The sequence below is a fragment of the Pipistrellus hanaki genome (genome assembly GCF_964339955.1).
Source record: "Pipistrellus hanaki genome assembly, chromosome: 3".
NCBI classification, from domain to species: domain Eukaryota; kingdom Metazoa; phylum Chordata; class Mammalia; order Chiroptera; family Vespertilionidae; genus Pipistrellus; species Pipistrellus hanaki.
The window spans coordinates 8,752,986-8,771,777 of NC_140505.1; the positions used below are offsets into that span (position 1 = coordinate 8,752,986).

Below are 18,792 nucleotides of genomic sequence, written 5' to 3' on the forward strand. Positions count from 1 at the left end.
TTGGAATGTGAAAGGCAAATTCGCATTTTCTAAAAGATGTGGTCTCCAGTTCCCAGTCACGCTGACACAAACCGGTTTGAGTCAGCAGTGGGGAACAGGATTACACATTATCTAGGTGATTGCATATATTATCTCCAAGGATAAATGAGTGATAACAACCGGGTGCGATCTGGTGAGGTACAGGAGAGGATTAAATGAAAGGAATGAGCTTTGGCTTTATTATGTTTCTCTCTTCTCTCTATACATAGAAAATACATAAATACGTGTAACAAATAAATCATATATAAATATGGTGACGATATATATTGGAGAGAGACAGACAGACAAAAGGAGAGAGAGACCTGCCTTGAGGAAAGAGACTTCCAATGACTAATGGCATTGCCATTTAAAGGCTTGAAAAGAATGTTCTACTCAGGATTCTTTGGCTCACTGAAACCCAAAGCATTAACTTCACTATCAGACACACCGGTGGGTGGTGCCGAACTGCTCCCTGAACCTGCCTGTGCAGTAGTTTTTAGACACCAAGACACTGCGCCATCGTAGCGAGTAGGAGAGAAGTTACTTCTTATAATTTCTGCCTCCAGAAAATCACCTGCAAATAGTACGCTTCAAGGTAAGGAGCTGAGAGAGCTTGCTCTGACTCGGTATGTCCTGGTATGCCTACAGGACAGGGCATAATACATTTCAAAAACAGTTTAAATCTTTTCTCCGTTGGAAATTGTCTTTTAGCTTTTTTTTTTAAATTTCCAATCTCACAACTGGCATTTATTCTAACACAGACACACACACAAAAAGTGGAGAGCACTGGGAATTGCGGGCAAGGGTCCAGGCAGAACATAATAGGTTTTTTAAAGTTGATTTTTAAAAAAATATATTTTATTGATTTTACACAGAGAGGAATTGAGAGGGATAGAGAGTTAGAAACGTCGATGAGAGAGAAACATTGACCAGCTGCCTTTTGCACACACCCTTCCTGGGGATGTGCCTGCAATCAAGGTACGTGCCCTTGACAGGAATCGAACCCGGGACCTTTCGGTCCGCAGGCTGACACTCTATCCACTGAGCCAAACCGGTTTTAGCTTGTTTTTTATTTTTTAATGGTCTGTGTACTTTTGCCAACTATGAAATTTCACTAGACCATGGCCAACGAGGAGTATTGACCGACCACTCCTTTCAAAGTAGGCTGTTTTCCTTTAGGGATGTGAGCAATCAGGTTAATGTCTGAACAAGAAAAGGCAACCGAGGCATCGGGTGGGGCTGGGATTGGAGGGTGGGGGAGGGTAAGAGAGCAGAAGGGGTGGTGATTTTCATTCCGCTGAGAGCTAACTACTTCAGTTGGATGATGCCTTCCTTCCTTCGTGCAATGGACGTGTACTGAGTGCCTGTTACGAGCTAAAGCTAGGCAATTGGGATCCAAAGAGGTTTGTCCACGTGTCGCAGCCCCAGCACTTGCCTGGGTGTCACCTCTGCATGCCGTTCCTTAGGAGAAGGTGACTCTGCGCAGGAAAGGCCCTGGACGCCAAACCCAACCAGAGACCAAGGAGGGCCACACCCGGCACCACTCCCAAAGCAACTTGCCTTTAAGAGATTGGTAGAGCCTTTCCTTGGAAATCCAATCTGTGCTGACTTGAATGAAGGAGCAGCCTGATTGGAATATGTCCATCAAAAGGAGGGCGGGTCTAACTGGCCGGATGTTAAGCAGGGATGATTTTAAATGCCTTTGGAAGCACAAGGACCTTCCTCCTCGGCTTGGCTCTGAAAGGAAAGGAAATAGGAAGTAGAGTGAGTGACACTAAACCAAGGGGTAAGTCTTGTTTCATGGAACTTGCTTTGCTCAGAAATGCAGGAGGATGTGTGTATTGAGTTTACCAGTTAGAATGTGTTTTTTAACCTGGATCCCTATTATAAGGTTTTGAAAACCATGGATGGGACGCGTACATCATGCTAGAAGCAGGTGGGGAATGATCGTGGCCAGCAAATTTCTAATGTGTAGACTGCTGATCTCGGCTGTCTTGGGCCACTAAGGTCCGACTTTTAGACAGATGAAGGTGGAAAGTAAATACTCTTTCAAGAAAGCATGTGCTGGGTTGAAATTTCCTTGAAGTTGCATTTTCTGGTCCCCCAAAATCATATAAGTATATTGCTTTACATTTGGCCGGCTCTGTTTCATATTAAAATGTTTACATTATTTATTATCAAGAGAGTAGGTCTGTCTTCCCTTTCTCCCCTTTTTCGTTCATCTTTGAAAATGGTAAGATCATCCACTAAATTACTACAGCAAAACAAAACAACAAAACAGGACTGCTAGCTGGGAACTGTGAGACAGGAAGAGTTTAGGAGAAAAGAAGCTGGAGGCGGGGCTGCTTTGCTCTAGAAAAGTTAGAAGAAAGAAATGAGCCCAGGGGGGCTGCTATGCGCCCCCTGGGAAGTCAGAGAAAAGGAGCCTCGGGGACAGGCTCAGGGGGTCAGTCCCAGACCCTGACCCCCATTTCAAGTCTCCTGGGGATCCTTAGAGTTTAGGAGATTCAGGTCTGAGAGGGAAGATGAGGGTGGGGGAAGAGTAAGGTGCTGCTGCCCGCGTAGGTGATTTTTTTTATTTTTTGGCTTTCACTCTTCCCTCCCTCAACCCCTGCTCCTCACATCAGCCCTTATCTGTTCCTCTTTTAACCTAAGCCAGAGCAGGCTACTTTTCGTTTTCTCTTTTGCTTGTAAGGAAGCTGGTAATGGTTCCCACGGGTTTGGCAGGAAGCTCAAAATGGTTCCCACTGGTTTGTATGGAAGCCGGTAATGGTTCCCACTGGTTTGAGAAAGCAATGAAAATGGCTCCTCTGGCCTGGCCCACAAGATATGCACCCTCCTTACCCTTCCCCCTCCCTCAACCCATCCTCCACACATCAGCCCTGATCTTTCCATCAGTTAACCTAAGCCAGAGCAAGCTATTTTTGTTTTCTCTTTTGCTTGTAAGGAAGCTGGTAATGGTTCCCACGGGTTTGTATGGAAGCCCGTAATGGCTCCCACTGGCCTGGGAAAGCAATGCAAATGGCTCCCCGGGCCTGGCCCACAAGAAACGCACCCTCCTTAACCTTATCTTGGGCCACTTCTGTCCTCGCCACCATGTTTTGGAATAAGCCTGGCTTTCTTTGTCCTCCAGCCTGCCCACCCCTTTGTCCTCAAGCCTGCAGCATGGAAGGAACATGCTTCACCCACCTGACACTCTTTGCCCCCCCCTCCCGCCCTCCACCCTCTTTCAGTCTAATGCCCCCTCCATGGCGGCCTTTCCAGACTTTCTAAAGATGGCTCCCCATGAACTGTCTCCATTCAGCTTCATATTTCACTGCGTTTCTCTTAATCCAAATCAGACAAGCACATTCTTGTTTATATTTACATCCCACCTGGAATAAAGCCCCCCCAAGCCAGGGACCTTATGTCCTTTTCACAGGTCTGGGGTGGGCACTCAGAATGACATTTGGAATGAAATATTTTCAAGTGACTGACTAGGTACATGATGCACCATTGTAGTATTTCTGTTCCAGTTTGAGAAATATAAAAGTAGGTTCATTGTATGTCATTAACATCTAGGTGTGTTTTTTTTTAATGGAATTTACTAGGGTGACATTGGTTAATAAAATTAGGTCTTAATAAAAGTAGGTCTCGGGGGTACAATTCTAAAATACTTCATCTGCATATTGTATGTTCATCAACCCAAGTCAAGTCTCCTTCCATCACCATTTATTCCCCCTTCACTCCTTCCTACCTTCCTTCAGGTAGTCACCATACTGTTGTCTGTCTGAGAGTTTGTTTTTTTTGTTGTTGTTGTTAATCCCTTTACCTTCTCACCATGCCACCTTCCCACTCCCTTCTGAACATCCATGTTTACCTAGTACACTTTCCTTGTAGTTATTAACACCCATCAGAGAATGTACTTATCATACAAACAGGAGTTTTCCCATTATAAATTACCATTTTAATTTTATACATCATCCTCACAAGCTATTGTGTGAGAAATGGCAAAAGACTCGGAAAAATAATCAATGAGGATCTAGCTTAGAAAGGTAAGGGCTATCCTTGGACCCTGGTGAATTCATCAAGAAAATACCTCTTTCAACGCTACTCTCAGAGGTGATGTCTTTGTAGACAGATAATACCTTAGCATCATTTTTAGCCATCATTTTGAAACTTCTACATTGTGTGTCTAAAGTCCCAAATAATTTTCTAATAAATTAATGTTCTAGAATTGCTATATCAGATATCACCAATATGATGACTGATGCATATTTATAAATTCATTTCATTAGACAACTGTACTAAGTGCTGGGACCTGTGAATAGAACAGAAGAGGACTTAGCTTTCATATTCTGGTAGGTAAGACAGACCTTAAATAATCAGTACCTGGGATGCTGATCTGTGTAAGATCTAGGAGAATATTTAGCTTGGGGACCAAATTGAGCTTTAGAATCAAGAGAAACTTGCCTGAGGAAGTGATATTCAAGCAATGTGTAGGTGTATGAGTACTGATAATAAGTGTGTATGTGCATGAGTACTGATACAGAAGGGGAAAAGGTGGGTAGCATTTTTATGGAGAGAGAAGAGCATGGCACTTCATTGGAGGCAAAGTTAATTATTACTGAAAACAAAATAGAGCTGGAGATGGCAAGAAATACTATGAAGAGCAAGACTGAAATCAAATCATTTGACAGTTATTTTAAACTAGAGGCCCAATGCATGGAATTCATGCACTGGAAGGGGAAGCGGTGGCCCTCAGCCCAGCCTGTACCCTTTACAATCTGGGACCCCTCGGGAAATGTCAGACTGCTGGTTTAAGCTCCACCCCCCACAGGATGGGGCCTAAACCAGCAGTCAGACATCCCTGTCAAAATCCAGGACTGCTAGCTCCTAACCACTTGCCTGCCTGTCTGCCTGATTGTCCCTAACCATTCTGCCTACCAGCTTGAAAGCCCCCTACCTGCTCCCCTGCTGGCCATCTTGTGGCAGCCATCTTGTGATGATGTGGGGGCAGCCATCTTGTGATGCAAGTGTGTGAGGGTCAATTTGCATACTACCTCTTTATTATACAGGATAGACAGTTGAAGAAGGGGGATTTAACACTTGTAACTTTATACATTTTACACGTATATGTAAATCATGTATGTAAACATTACATATTATGTATATAATATTACATATAAAATACATTATATATTAACAGCTTGAAAATAATTTTAAATAGCTATATTTTAAAATACCACCTCAATATCAGATGGGTATGAGACTTATTGGTTGGGGTGACTACTTTGTAAGTTATATAAAGGTCTAATCACTTATTTTTACACCTGAAACTAATATAATATTATATGTCAGCATTACTGAAATTTTTTTAAAAAAAATTAAATCAAAATAACATTTCAAAAGAATAATCTCAGGCTGTTAATTTTCACTCCAGTACTTTCATATATGCCCCCTTTTTAAAAAGCATTTCATTTTTTGTTTTGACAGCAGGATGTTAGGACAATAAAAGGAAGAGATCTTTTATAAGGCACACAATTGTAACATCAAGCAAAGGCTCTTAGAAAGGATATAATACATTCATTCCCTCACTCTTTTACATGTTTTAAGAAGTGACAGAAAACTTATGGAACGCAGTCATGCTCATCCTTTGTGTATTATCGATGGCTGCTCCTACTACAATGGCAGAGTTGAATAGTTGCGACGGAGATCATACGAAGCTGAAATCTGGCTCCTGACAGAAGGAATTTGCCTCTTGGCCTAGAATAGCGCGTGACACAAAGCAGGCTTCCCCCTATACTTAAAGAATGAATACAGAGCCGGTCAGATAACACTGGCTCACATAAGCATTCACGTTTGCTCTGTGCCATGAACTGTGCTAAACACTTTATAGGCAGTATTTGATTTGAGTTTCATAACAGTATTACATAAGAAAATAGGCACGTCTTGCTCTCTTACCTCCTTCAAGTTTTTAGTCAACTGACGCTACCCTGAACATCCTGTTCAAAATTGCAAACTCCTACTCTCTACCTGCCCCTTGCATTATCCTATAGCACTTTACCTTGTGTCACATGTCATACATACTTATTTCGTGTGCTTATGAGAAAGTATACTCTATGGGTATGTTCATGTGTTACTTACTGATATGTTTCCACCCATGAGCAGCCTAGACCTGGGCTAGCATAGAGTGAGTGCCCAATAAACAAAGGTTAGGTGATCAAGTGGGGGTGTCCAGGTAAGACCCATATCTTATATCAGGCTCATTCTCTTATTCTCTGTAGAGTTTGTTAATATGGGTTAAATGTAGTCATTCCATTATCATTTTTTAAATATATTTTTATTGATTTCAGAGTGGGAGAGAGAGAGTTAGAAACATCAATGAATGAGAGATCATTGATCAGCTGCCTCCTGGAGCCCCCCACTGGGGATAGAGGCTGCAACCCGGGCATGTGCCCTTGGCCGGAATCCAACACAGGACCCATCAGTGTGCAGGCCAATGCTCTATCCACTGAGCCAAACAGGCCATGGCATTATCCCATTATTGAAAAGGAAGTTCTAGGCTGTTCCTTTAGGTCATTTTCTGACAATGGCTCTGATGTTTTACCTCGTGGTTACTATTTCAAAGCAGGTTCCTGCTGAAGACTTCCCGCCATCAAGGCTACCTGGAAGTGGTTGATATCTCCTGGTGCACATCTTTGAGGAGGAACCACTGGACAACATGGAACAGCAACCGAACTCAAGGGCAAAGACACGTGGGTGGAAAGGCCTGGGCAGAAGGGCATCCGGTGGGAATAAGCCAGAGCCAGCCCGGCAGGAGCCCCTCTTCCCGATGAAGGCCTTGTGGGGGGAAGATGAAGACGGGGGCTACGAGATCAGCTACGAGGTTGGTGAAGAGGACCCCTTCTCTGACTGTTACATAGAGTGCATCATTCGAGGTGAGTTTTCCGAGCCCACGCTGGAAGAGGACACGTTTCTTGAGTCCTTCCACTGCCTGGGAGGAGGAACAGAGCAAGAGCTCGCTCAGCAGTTTTTTGTTGATGCAAACTCACTTCTTGAATGTTCCTTGCAATACAGGGAAAAGGGAGCAAACCAAGAGTTCCCTCCACAGCGCTGTGGGGAGACATCCCTTGCTGAGCCTTCTGAGCACATGACAGGCCAGAAGCCTCCCCCTGGAGATACACCCAACCCTAGCCTGCTGGATCCCACCTGGCCTGCAGAGTTCGCTAGAGATGAGCCAAGAAGAAATGGGGAATGTGGTGCTCCAGGTACATTTGTGTGTCCTGAGAGCGGATGTGCAAGAAAGATGAAGACGAGAAGTTCCCTGAAGAAGCATCTCCAGCTGGTCCACGGGCCCCGCAACCACGTGTGTGCGGAGTGTGGGAAGGCATTTCCCGAGAGCTCCAAGCTGAAGAGACATTTCATGGTTCACACTGGAGAGAAGCCCTTCCAGTGCACGTTCAAAGGCTGCGGGAAGCGCTTCTCCCTGGCCTTCAACCTGCGTACCCACGTGCGCATCCACACCGGAGAGCGGGCTTTTGTGTGCTCCTTTGAGGGCTGTCACAGGCGCTTTGTCCAGGCAAGTAACCTGAAATCTCACATCTTAACTCATGCAAGATAAAAATAATCAATATAAAGAAGATGGGGGGGAAAAAAAATCTTCAAACAGGGGAAGCATTTTAACAAAGAGTGATTGGGGACACATATGCCTCCGTGATTTATTTTCAGGAAAGAATAGTTGAATCAATGTGGAGACCTTATGAGGCATATTTTCAAATGTTGCTAAGATGCTCTTACTAATCATGATGCCATTCTAAGAACACTGTGTACGGACTGTGCTTCCAAAAGAGTAATTCTTAATGTTATGAGTTAGATCATTGGTTAAAGGGCTTATTTTCACATATTATAAAGACAAAATTAACTTTGGGATGTGTGTGTGTGTGTGTGTGTTTTAATATATCTTTATTGATTTCAGGGAGGAAGGGATAGAAACATCAATGATGAGAGAGAGACATTGATAGGCTGTGTCCTGCATGTCCCATACTAGGGATCGAGCCTGAAACCCAGGCATATGCCCTGACTGGGAATCGAACTATGACCTGATTCATGGGTCAATGCTCAACTACGAGCCATACCGGCTGAGCTTACTTTGTTTTTTAAATTTGTTGTTTCTGTTTAACTTTTGCCTTTTAGGAATATTCTTTGTGCTACTTATGATAATCCTAAAGAATTAAAATCTTACAGATTGTCAATAAGTGAATGAGTAAAACTTTTTTTTAAGTTAAATATCATTTGTAATTATTTTCTTTTTTTAATGGCTGTATCCAACTATTGAAATCCTATATCTGGATCTAACTGGTTATTTAGTAGTGTCAGTTCATTTGAATCATTTCAGATATTTTCAAATAAAAGGAAATAACATTCCCAGAAATCAAGTCTGGATTGAAAAATCAAAATGTGTGTTAAAGAGAGATAACAAGTTATTTGTCTCTGGTGTTTTTGTTTGTTTGTTTGTTTTTTCTTTTGTTAATCCTCACCTGAGGATATTTTTTCATTGATTTTTGAGGAGAGTGGAAGAGAGAGGGAAAGACCGGGAGAGGGAAAGACCGAGAAAAACGTTACTGTGGGAGAAGCACATCAACTGGTTGCCTCCTGAATGAGAAGCCTGCAACCAAGGCATGTATCCTTGACCGGAATTGAACCCAGGACCCTTCGGGTTAATCCACTGAGCCAAACCGGCACGGGCTATTTGTCTTTGAAAGCAGCAAAAATTGCAGGTTGATAGTTCAGTACTGGTAAGATGTGGGGAAAGAGTAACCCATCTACCTGGTTGTTAAGGTATAAATTGTCACAGCCATTTTTGGAGGGTATTTTGCAAGTTTGCTATATCAGTTTTCTTGCGCTGCTATAACACTACCACCAAGTAGGTGTCTTAACCAACAAAAATGTGTCCTTTCATCAAGAGAGGGGACATGGCCAGACAAGTAATCTGCAACCGGGGAGATGCCTTCTCCAAAATGCAACTATGCTGTCATTGTGATCCCAGACTGCCTAGCCTCCAGAACCATGAGAAATGAATGTCTGTTGTTTATAAGCCAAAGAACAAACAACAAGTTTATTGTCTCATAATTCTAGAAGCCAGAGGTCTGAATCCAAAATCAAGGTGTTGAGAGGATTGATGCCTCCTGTCCCAGGCTTCTCTTGGTTTATAGGTCACTATTCTCATGCTTACATGGTGTTCTTGTATCTTCACATCATCTTCCTTCTATGCTTATCTGTGTAGAGATTTATTTTACAAGGGCTGATCTTTGGATTATAACCCACCCTAATAATCTCTATTTAACTTTATCACCTCTGTAAAGATCCCATTTCAAATAGGTCCTATTCAGAGGAACTGAGATGATTTCAACATGAATTTTGGGTAATACATAGTTCAATCCATAATGTGCCTTCTTGTAGACCCAATAATTTCAGTTTTATAGAAATATTTGCACAGTGTACGAAGATATTTGTTGAAGGATGTTAACTGGAACATATTTTTATTAGTAACAAATTCATAACATAAATGTCCATTAAAAGGGAGCAGGTTGTATAACTGATGATACCTCTACTCAACTGAAAATGTGTAAATATCCTTAAAGGAAGTTTGGCTGCAACTGGAAGTCAAGAGTTGCACAGCTGAAGGAAGTCATAGATAAGGATGAAGATGTGTTTATTTTTTAAATACTCGACAAATTTTTTTTTAATTGTTGATTGATTGATTTTAGAGAGAAAGGAAGAGAGAGAAACATCAGTTTGTTTTCCACTTCTTTCTGAGTACATTGGTTGATTCTTGCCCTGACCAGGGATCAAACCTGCAACCTTGGTGTATTAGGTTGATGCTCTAACCAACTGAGCTACCCGGCCAGGAGGAGGAAGTTGTTTCTAATTGATGGATCAGAATATGGGGTACTTATATGCTTTGGAATGAAAATTTAGAGAAAGTGGTTAACTAATCTCGTTAAAGGGGAAAATTGGTCATTCAGGACTAGCTGGTAAAAGTAAAACTATAGCTCTAATATAGAGATTAACTTGTTTTTGTGATTACAAACTGAATCCCTCATTGGAATACCTTATAATGAGCAGAAAATATGCAGCCATTAAACTTGGAATGCATTTTTCCCCAGAGTCAATATTATAGATAATCATATAGTTAGCATACCCATATGTCTTTGATTTTCAGATTTAAGACATCATTGGAGATAATGGTGATATATACCATGAATTTAACAGTGTTTGGGGGGATGGGGGAAAACAGCACAGCAAACAAAACTTAAGGTTAATCTTGATTATAGAAATGCCACAATATAAACACATGTATGGCTTTCTATAGGAATGTGGTCCTGAATCTCAAACTGAAAGGAACATTGGATAAATAATCCATTCATACATTTGGAATTTCCTCTGAATGAAACTCCCAAGTATAAAACTTAGGATGGGAATTTGACTGAGATGATGGAGCATATAGCATATTTGTCTGGTTTTTGCTTTGACAGCAGTATTTGCTTTAGTCCTCTATAAATTTCTACTTCAGAGTTGAATTAGAATATAGCACCTCTGAAGGCCAAGCAAAGAGAAGGATTATATAGAGAGCAGCTGAGACTAGATAAAATCAATGGCGGAGTTTAGGCTGCAAACAAGACTTGGGACTCAAGGATCAAGATTGGCTTCCTCTGTGTGAAGGCTATAGAGCACTTTTTCTGGAACTGGAGGGGACAAAAGCTAAGTATTTACAACCCTGAAGCTTAAATGCATAAGGAACATCAATCTGAAGAAAGAGCTTGTGTTTGGATTCCAAGGCTTAGTCAAACTCTGAATCAGGAATAGGCTGCTACTTGGCTAGCCTCCTGGATGGTCTTTTGTTTGTTTTTCTTTTCCAAAGAGGAACCCTAAAACTGTTCAGATGCAAGTTTAATGGGGGTGAGGGGTAGGGAAAAGAGATTAGAATATGTCCACTGAAGTCTTAATGTTTTGCAACAGAAATGTATGTCTCCTTTCTACATTTTTTTAAATAGATTTTATTGATTTTTTTTTTACAGAGAGGAAGGGAGAGGGATAGAAAGTTAGAAATATCGGTGAGAGCCGAAACCGGTTTGGCTCAATGAATAGAGCATCGGCCTGTGGACTGAAAGGTCCCGTGTTCGATTCCGGTCAAGGGCATGTACCTTGGTTTCCGGCACATCCCCAGTGCGGGTGTGCAAGAGGCAGCTGATGATTCTCTCTCATCGCTGTTTGATGTTTCCAACTCTCTATCCCTCTCTCTTCCTCTCTGTAAAAAAAAAAAAAAAAAAAAAAAATCAATAAGATATATTTAAAAAAAGAAAGAAACAACGATGAGAGAGAAACATCGACCAGCTGCCTCCTGCACACCTCTTGCTGGGGATGTGCCCGCAACCAAGGTACATGCCCTTGACAGGAATCGAACCTGGGACCTTTCAGTCCACAGGCCGACGCTCTATCCACTGAGCCAAATCGGTCTCAGCACTAAAGTAAGAAAAATGAGCCCAAAATGTGTGCGCACATATCCAGAGAAAACTAAAAAAAGGAAATCATTCCTTCTTGATCTCTACATGTGTCAGATACTGGCATTTTACAAATCCTAGTGAACAAACAAGTATTTTTGTTTTCATGCTGGTATTTGAATTCATGGCACATATCCTCCCTCCCTTTCCCCTCCTCTTTTTTTTATAGCCCAAACATTTATTGTCAGAAGGTAACAGATTGGTAGTTACAGAATAGTCATGGGGATGTAAGGTACAACATAGAGAATATAGTCAATAATATCATGATAACCATGTATGGGGCGAGATGGTTTTAAAGTATATAATTGTCTAATCACTATGCTATACACCTGAAACCAATACAAACTAATACTAAAAGTAAACTGGAAAAAAAAAAAAAAAGACATTTAAAACAGAGAAAGGTAACAATAAATGCTCATTGCTTTCTTAATATTGCTAACACATAGGGCATAGATGGCAATTAATACATTATGATATAAATAGGGAAATAGCTTAATATATTTTTTAGAAACATAGTTATCAAAATTATATAAAATTTAAAAACAGTTAATAAAGGAAGCATTGCTTGTTTTTAGATAAAACCCGGTAACTGAGAAATAAAAATGAATAAATTGACTAAAGTAATACATGCTCACTAAACAAAAAAACACAGAACTATTACCCAAGAATATGTCGATTCTTACTCAAAAGTAATCACCTCAAAAAATTTTAAAAAATAGTTACAATGTTTGTTTTTATTAGTGAAAATTATCTTACATCTCATTACCCTTTGGTCATTTCTACCTTCCTGTGATACACAAGACTGAAGGTCTGCTCACATCCTAATATTTTGGATAATGGAGAACTAACCTTTATTAAGAATATGAACCAAGACTGATGAGATAGTAAAAAAAAAAAAAAAAAAATGTGTCAAACCACTTCCATTCTTACTTTACCCTAGTTTATTTTATTCTGGGTGATATGTGCACAGGTCTCCCAAGCAGTCATACTTGATTTTTGCATTTTGCTGTATAATTTACAATGGTATATAGCATATTGGTAGACATAGGATTTCTATTCCTAAAGAATTCTATCCAAAGCATGTTTATCATATATTATTTTCCTACTGAATATGCATGCGTAGAAATTTGTATGTGCTTATGTTTTAATTACCTAATGCACTAGCTCTGACTGAATAAATTGCATGATTACATTCTACATTGGACACAGAACAGTGCAAGTTACATTAAAAAACCATTATATTTGCAACTCTGAACAAGAGACTATAATTAAAAGGCAATTGGCTGAAATTAGCTTTGAGAGTACAAGAGTTTAAGTAGGATTTGGTAAATGAACATTAACGATTAACATGTGGTTTTTATTAGGTCTTCTGCTTCTTCTCTCTGACCTCAGGGTTGAATTTCTTAGATGTCAGTGGACCAGACATATGAAAACACCTGTACAAAGCCATGCTTCACCATGTGGCTAAAGTTATATCCATATACCAGGCCAACATAACTTTTGTGACTTTAGTAAATCAAAGGTATTAGGTATGCTGGAATGATACCCTGGGCATTAATAAAGTTTTTAATACTCGTAAGATCTCCGATGTACGTCATAAAAAGCATAGTACATGCTTCCTGTAACTCAAAATGTTGGTGATAAAATGCACATGTACAAATCAAAGAAGTAATAAAACTAGAGAACTTTGATTATCAATCATTAAATATACAAAACATTGTTAAAGTTATACACAATATGAGTAATAGTACTAATATTTGTGTGGGGGTGAATAGGTGAAATCTTGGTTTTTACCAGGTACGTTTGCCTAATAGATGTTACACTTGTAGCAGATTAATGATGGCTGCAGCCTTAGCTGGTCTGGCTCAATGGGTAGAGCATTGGCCTGCAGACTGAAGGGTCCTGGGTTTGATGCCAGTCAAGGACACATGTCGAGGTTGCGGGCTCAATCCCCAGGAGAGGGTGTGTGGGAGGCAGCTGATCAGTGGTTCTTATTATTGATGTTTCTCTCCCTCGCCCTTCTTCTCTAAAGAAAAAAAAAATATGGCTGCAAATTCTTAACTACTCTTCCCACAGATTTGGAGTCTAGTTCACTTTCCTTTAACTATTTTGGTCTGTGGATCCTTTAATCAATAGACTGGTATAAACAATCCTATAATAGCTATGCCAATTCCAGGCCTAGCTTTTAAGATGCCTGGCAGCTTGATGTTTAAGAAGTATGACTATCCAAAGACCACCATCCTAAACAAAATCCAAGGCACAAGCAGAGACCCTGTAGGATAAGAGGCAAAGAGGTCAAGGACAAGGAGTAATGAGGTCCCAGATATGCACGAAGGAGCCATTGTGGAATAATCCTGCCCAGTCACCCCTGATGACGCCAAATGAATTCTGGGGCCTGGATGATCCCCTTCCAAATTTCTGAACCACAAAATGATGAACAAAATAATTTTTTGTTATTGTTTTATGTTGTTGTTGTTACATGGGGACTAAAGTTGATTGAAAATTTGAAATTTTCTAAGAGTAGAATGTAAATGTTTTCACCACATATGTGTATATGGGGGTTAATATGTCAATTAGGAGAAATCTTAAAATGTACATGTATATCGAATTATGTACATTTAAATGTCTTAAATTTTATCTGTCAATTATACCTCAAAGCTGAAAAAGTAAACTTGTTTCAAGCCACTTAAATTTAGGATCAGTTTGTTATGCAGCAATGGAAAACATAAACTTCACTTCATATTTCTTATTTGAAATTTAGTCTTTGCTTTTATATTTGTATGAGTTTATGCCTAAGTTCAAAAATAATTGTTGAGTACATTTTGAAATGTATACACTAGACCTATTTGTATTAGGAGACATCATAGTGAGCTCTAGCTGGTTTGGCTCAGTGGATAGAGCATCAGCCTGTGGACTGAAGGGTCCAGGCTTTGATTCCAGTCAAGAGCACATGTCCGTGTTGCAGGCTCAATCCCGAGTAGGGGATGTGCAGGAGGCAGTGGATCAATGATTCTCTCTCATCATTAATGTTTCTATCTCTCTATCCCTCTCCCTTCCTCTCTGAAATCAATAGAAACATATTTAAACAAAAATAAAAGAGTCATCACAATGAGGCAGTGAGTTTGTCTTTCTAGACCCGATGAGACTGGTCTAGCTGTGGGCTAAGGAGACTGCAGCTGCCTTTACTGAAACTAAAACGCAGTCTCTGTACAGACTGGTGCGGGAAGAATCTCCACCTGGGAGCCACAATATCTCTTGACCAAACTGGTTCTGTCACCCTGAGCGGGTCACCTCTCTGGGAGGATGCCATTAATTACCGCTGCTGCCACCACTGTCCTTCGAGGGTCACGCTCCGCGTTAACATTGACCCGCACACGAGCCCATAGCTCTTCCTTTATTGCTCAGCAGTAAAAGTGAGACGAGGCTGGGACATTTTAAGATCCCATTAAAGGCAAGAGGATAACACACTACAGCTTGTTTTCTCGGGTCGCAGGTTTCAGAGATCACTTTCAGGATGCAGAGTTAAGAGAAAAAGCTCCAGGGACTTCTTTCCTTCTCACCGAAGACCTGGTTTAGCTTCCTGGCTGCGAACCCACTTATTTCCTGAGCTTTTAGCCTCAACCCACATGTGGGTATGGATGGACACCAGAGAGAGAACCTTATAGAGAATGGCGAGGGACAGATTTTGAAGGCATTGTAAACCCTTCTAAAGTGTTAGGGAGTTACCTTTGTAGCCAATCACGGAGGCATTGAGGGGATTAAGGGAGTGACATGATTACTAGATTCACTTTTTAAGAAAAATCATTTGGGAATCAGAATAAGAAATGGATTGGGGAGTAGGAAAACAGCAGCTCTTGAGATGATCTGCCTTGATAAAGTCTTTCCACTTCTAGGAATATATCTAAAGAAACCCAAAACGCTGATTCGAAAGGATATACGCAGCCTTTGGAATATATCTAAAGAAACCCAAAACGCTGATTCAAAAGGATATACGCAATCACTGCAGCATTGTTTACAATAGCCAGGGTTTGGAAGCAGCCCAGTGCCCAGCAGTAGATGAATGGGTAAAAAAAAAGCCATGGTGCATTTATACAGTGGAATACCATGCAGCTTTTTTTTTTTTTTTTTTTTTTAAAGTATTTTTATTTTTTTAATTTTATTAATATATTTTATTGATTTATTCACAGAGAGGAAGAGAGAGGGACAGAGAGTTAGAAACATCGATGAGAGAGAATCATCGATCAGCTGCCTCTTGCACACCCCTCAGTGGGGATATGCCCACAACCAGTTACATGCCCTTGCCCGGAATCGAACACAGGACCCTTCAGTCCATAGGCCGACGCTCTATCCACTGAGCCAAACCGGTCCCGGCCCATGCAGCTTTTTAAAAAAAGGATCTCGCCGAAACCGGTTTGGCTCAGTGGATAGAGCCTGTGGACTGAAGGGTCCCAAGTTCGATTCCGGTCAAGGGCATGTACCTTGGTTGCAGGCACATCCCCAGTACGGGGTGTGTAAGAGGCAGCTGATCCATGATTCTCATCATCGATGTTTCTACTCTATCCCTCTCTTCCTCTCTGGAGAGCATTATGCTAAGCAAAATAAGCCAGTCAGAGAAAGACAAGTATCACATGCTTTCACTTATTTGTGGAATCTAATGAACAACATAAGCTAACAAAATAGAAACTCGCCGGGACCGGTTTGGCTCAGTGGAGAGAGCGTAGGCCTGCAGACTGAAAGGTCCTGGGTTCGATTCCGGTCAAGGGCATGTACCTTGGTTGCGGGCACATCCCCAGTGGGGGGTGTGCAAGAGGCAGCTGGTCGATGTTTCTCTCTCATCGACATTTCTAACCCTCTGTCCCTCTCAATTCCTTTCTGTGTAGAATCAATAAAATATATTTAAAAAACAAAAACAACAACAACAACAAAAAAAGAAACTCATAGGTACTGAAAACAGACTGACAGCTGTTAGAGGGAAGGGGAGTTTGGCTGTGAAAAAGGTGAAGGGATTAAGCAAAAAACAAAAGCACCCATAGACACACAGTATGGTGATTACCAGAGGGTAAGGGGGGAGGGGTGTAGAAGAGGCTAAAGGGATAAATGGTGACTGAAGAAAACTCGACTTTGGGTGTTGAACACATAATATAATATTTGGATGTTGTGTTATAGAATTGTACACTTGAAATATATAATTTTATTAACCAATGCAGTTCCAAAAAATTCAACAAAAGAATTTAAACAAACAAGTACATAAAAAAATAAAGTCTTATTGGAGTTTACATTTCCAGTACAGGCATAGAACATAATAAACAATTATTGGGTGTTTGAATAAATGCTTGATTAGACATAGCAGTAGTAAAAATAAAAAAGTGACCGATGCACCAAACAATATCACTGACACAAAAAAATCAAAAGATGAATAATCCATTAAAAAAAAAAAATGAGCAGAGGGAGGATCAGCACTGGACAGGCTGGACAGGCAGCAAATGACTGTTAGGCAAGAACTGCAAGAGGAGAATTTAAAATGTAAAATTTAAGATGTTGATTAAATTGTTGAGAGGTGGTGAGGGCCTGGTATTAAGGGACATTGATGCTGTGTTTATTAAGAGCTTTAATTTCTATATATGGAACCTAAAGGCATCAATGGTATAGTTAGTTTGTTTTATAGTTGCTTATTGTTTTTGTTGCAAGAACAGTTCATTTTTGAGAAATGTGGCAGATTATAAAGTGAAAATAAAAGATAAACACACTAAAAATTTCCCCAGCTAAAAGGAATAATTTTGGTGAATACATTTTTAAAAATATATTTTATTGATATTTTACAGAGAGGGATAGAGAGTTAGAAACATCGATGAGAGAGAATCATCGATCAGCTGCCTCCTGCACACCTCCCACTGGAGATGTGCCCGCAACCCAGGTACATGCCCTTGATGGGAATCGAACCCGGGACCTTTCAGTCCGTAGGCAAATGCTCTCTCCGCTGAGCCAAACTGGTTTCAGCTGGTGAATACATTTTTTTGAAAAATCAATGCATTTAATCAGAAGAGCAATAAATTCAGATTTGCATGTTATATCAAACATGATGCTGTAACCCCATGGTCAGCAAACTGCAGCTCCAAAGCCACTTGCGGCTCTTTGGCCCCTTGAGTGTGGCTCTTCCACAAAATACCACGGCCTGGGCGAGTCTATTTTGAAGAAGTGGTGTTAGAAGAAGTTTAAGTTTAAAAAAATCAGCTTTCCAAAGAAATTTTAATCGTTGTACTGTTGCTATTTGGCTCTGTTAACTAATGAGTTTGCCAACCACTGGTGTAACCTATGGATGTGAGTTTGTGGGAAGCAGGGGGAAAGACTGGAGAAAGAAGCAGGAAATATTGAAAACCTTAAGAAGGCAGCAAATGCAGGAATAAAGAAGAGAGAAAGTAGGTAAAATGTCAGGCCCTGGTGACGTGTAGGAAGAGGAAACATCTCGAATGGACCTGAAATTTTCTACTTAGTAGAGTAGTTAGACTGTGATGTCATTAAGGAGGTGGAAACTGGGAATCGAGGATCAAGGAGAAACTAAATGATAAGTCTCACAGATGAGAATTATTTTGAAATGACAATTGTGCATGTTGGAAAAAAACTCACTGAAAAGTGAACTTAATCAAATTTGACTGTAGAAGATAAGAGTAATGCAGATTCATATTCCAAAATTTTATTGATTTCTTAAGATAATTTAACTCGGTTGCAAAATAAGAAACCAATAAAAAGTACTTGACAGGTTAAATGTAAAATGGTTTTATTACATTTCCAGTTCCCCGAATTGACTAGCAAGTTCATGACAAAATCAAAATATCTACAATCAAAACAGATCAAAGCTATTTTCTCCCTACCAATCCAGTATCTGTTTGCACAGATGATAGACATAATCAAGAGTGCTCAGCCAGATTTTTTAAATAATTAAGAATTCAAAGGCCCGCTAACTAGAAAATTCTATAGTTAAAAAAAAATACCCTTGATTGTAAAATAGCTGACAAGCCATTTATTAACACAGCAGTTGACTAATGCTTCTCCTAATTTCAAGGTTACATTATAAATCAACTTAGAGAGTCAAGAATCTTGTAGGAGACCCATAGGAGGATGAGCAGAGCAACTTAAACTATTTTTTGAAAAGTCATAAAGTGCATATCTTCTTAAAGAAAGAATAGGGTCTAAAAGGATGATAATGAACAGATATTACCACAGCTGGCATCCA

The 18,792-nt window shown here is 40.3% G+C and overlaps 1 protein-coding gene across 1 annotated transcript; it reads left to right on the forward strand.

Moving 5' to 3' along the window:
• The first annotated feature begins 516 nt into the window (after nucleotides 1-516).
• On the forward strand, nucleotides 517-7,926 carry ZFP42 (ZFP42 zinc finger protein). The gene is made up of 2 exons (XM_084880190.1): nucleotides 517-613; nucleotides 6,629-7,926. The coding sequence occupies exon 2, from the start codon at nucleotides 6,722-6,724 to the stop codon at nucleotides 7,619-7,621; it is 900 nt and encodes a 299-aa protein (XP_084736316.1). The 5' UTR covers nucleotides 517-613; nucleotides 6,629-6,721; the 3' UTR covers nucleotides 7,622-7,926.
• Nucleotides 7,927-18,792: the final 10,866 nt, after the last annotated feature.

Bases quoted from the DNA above. Each gene is read 5' to 3' on its own strand.
- ZFP42 (XM_084880190.1), top strand. From the start codon at position 6,722: ATGGAACAGCAACCGAACTCAAGGGCAAAGACACGTGGGTGGAAAGGC.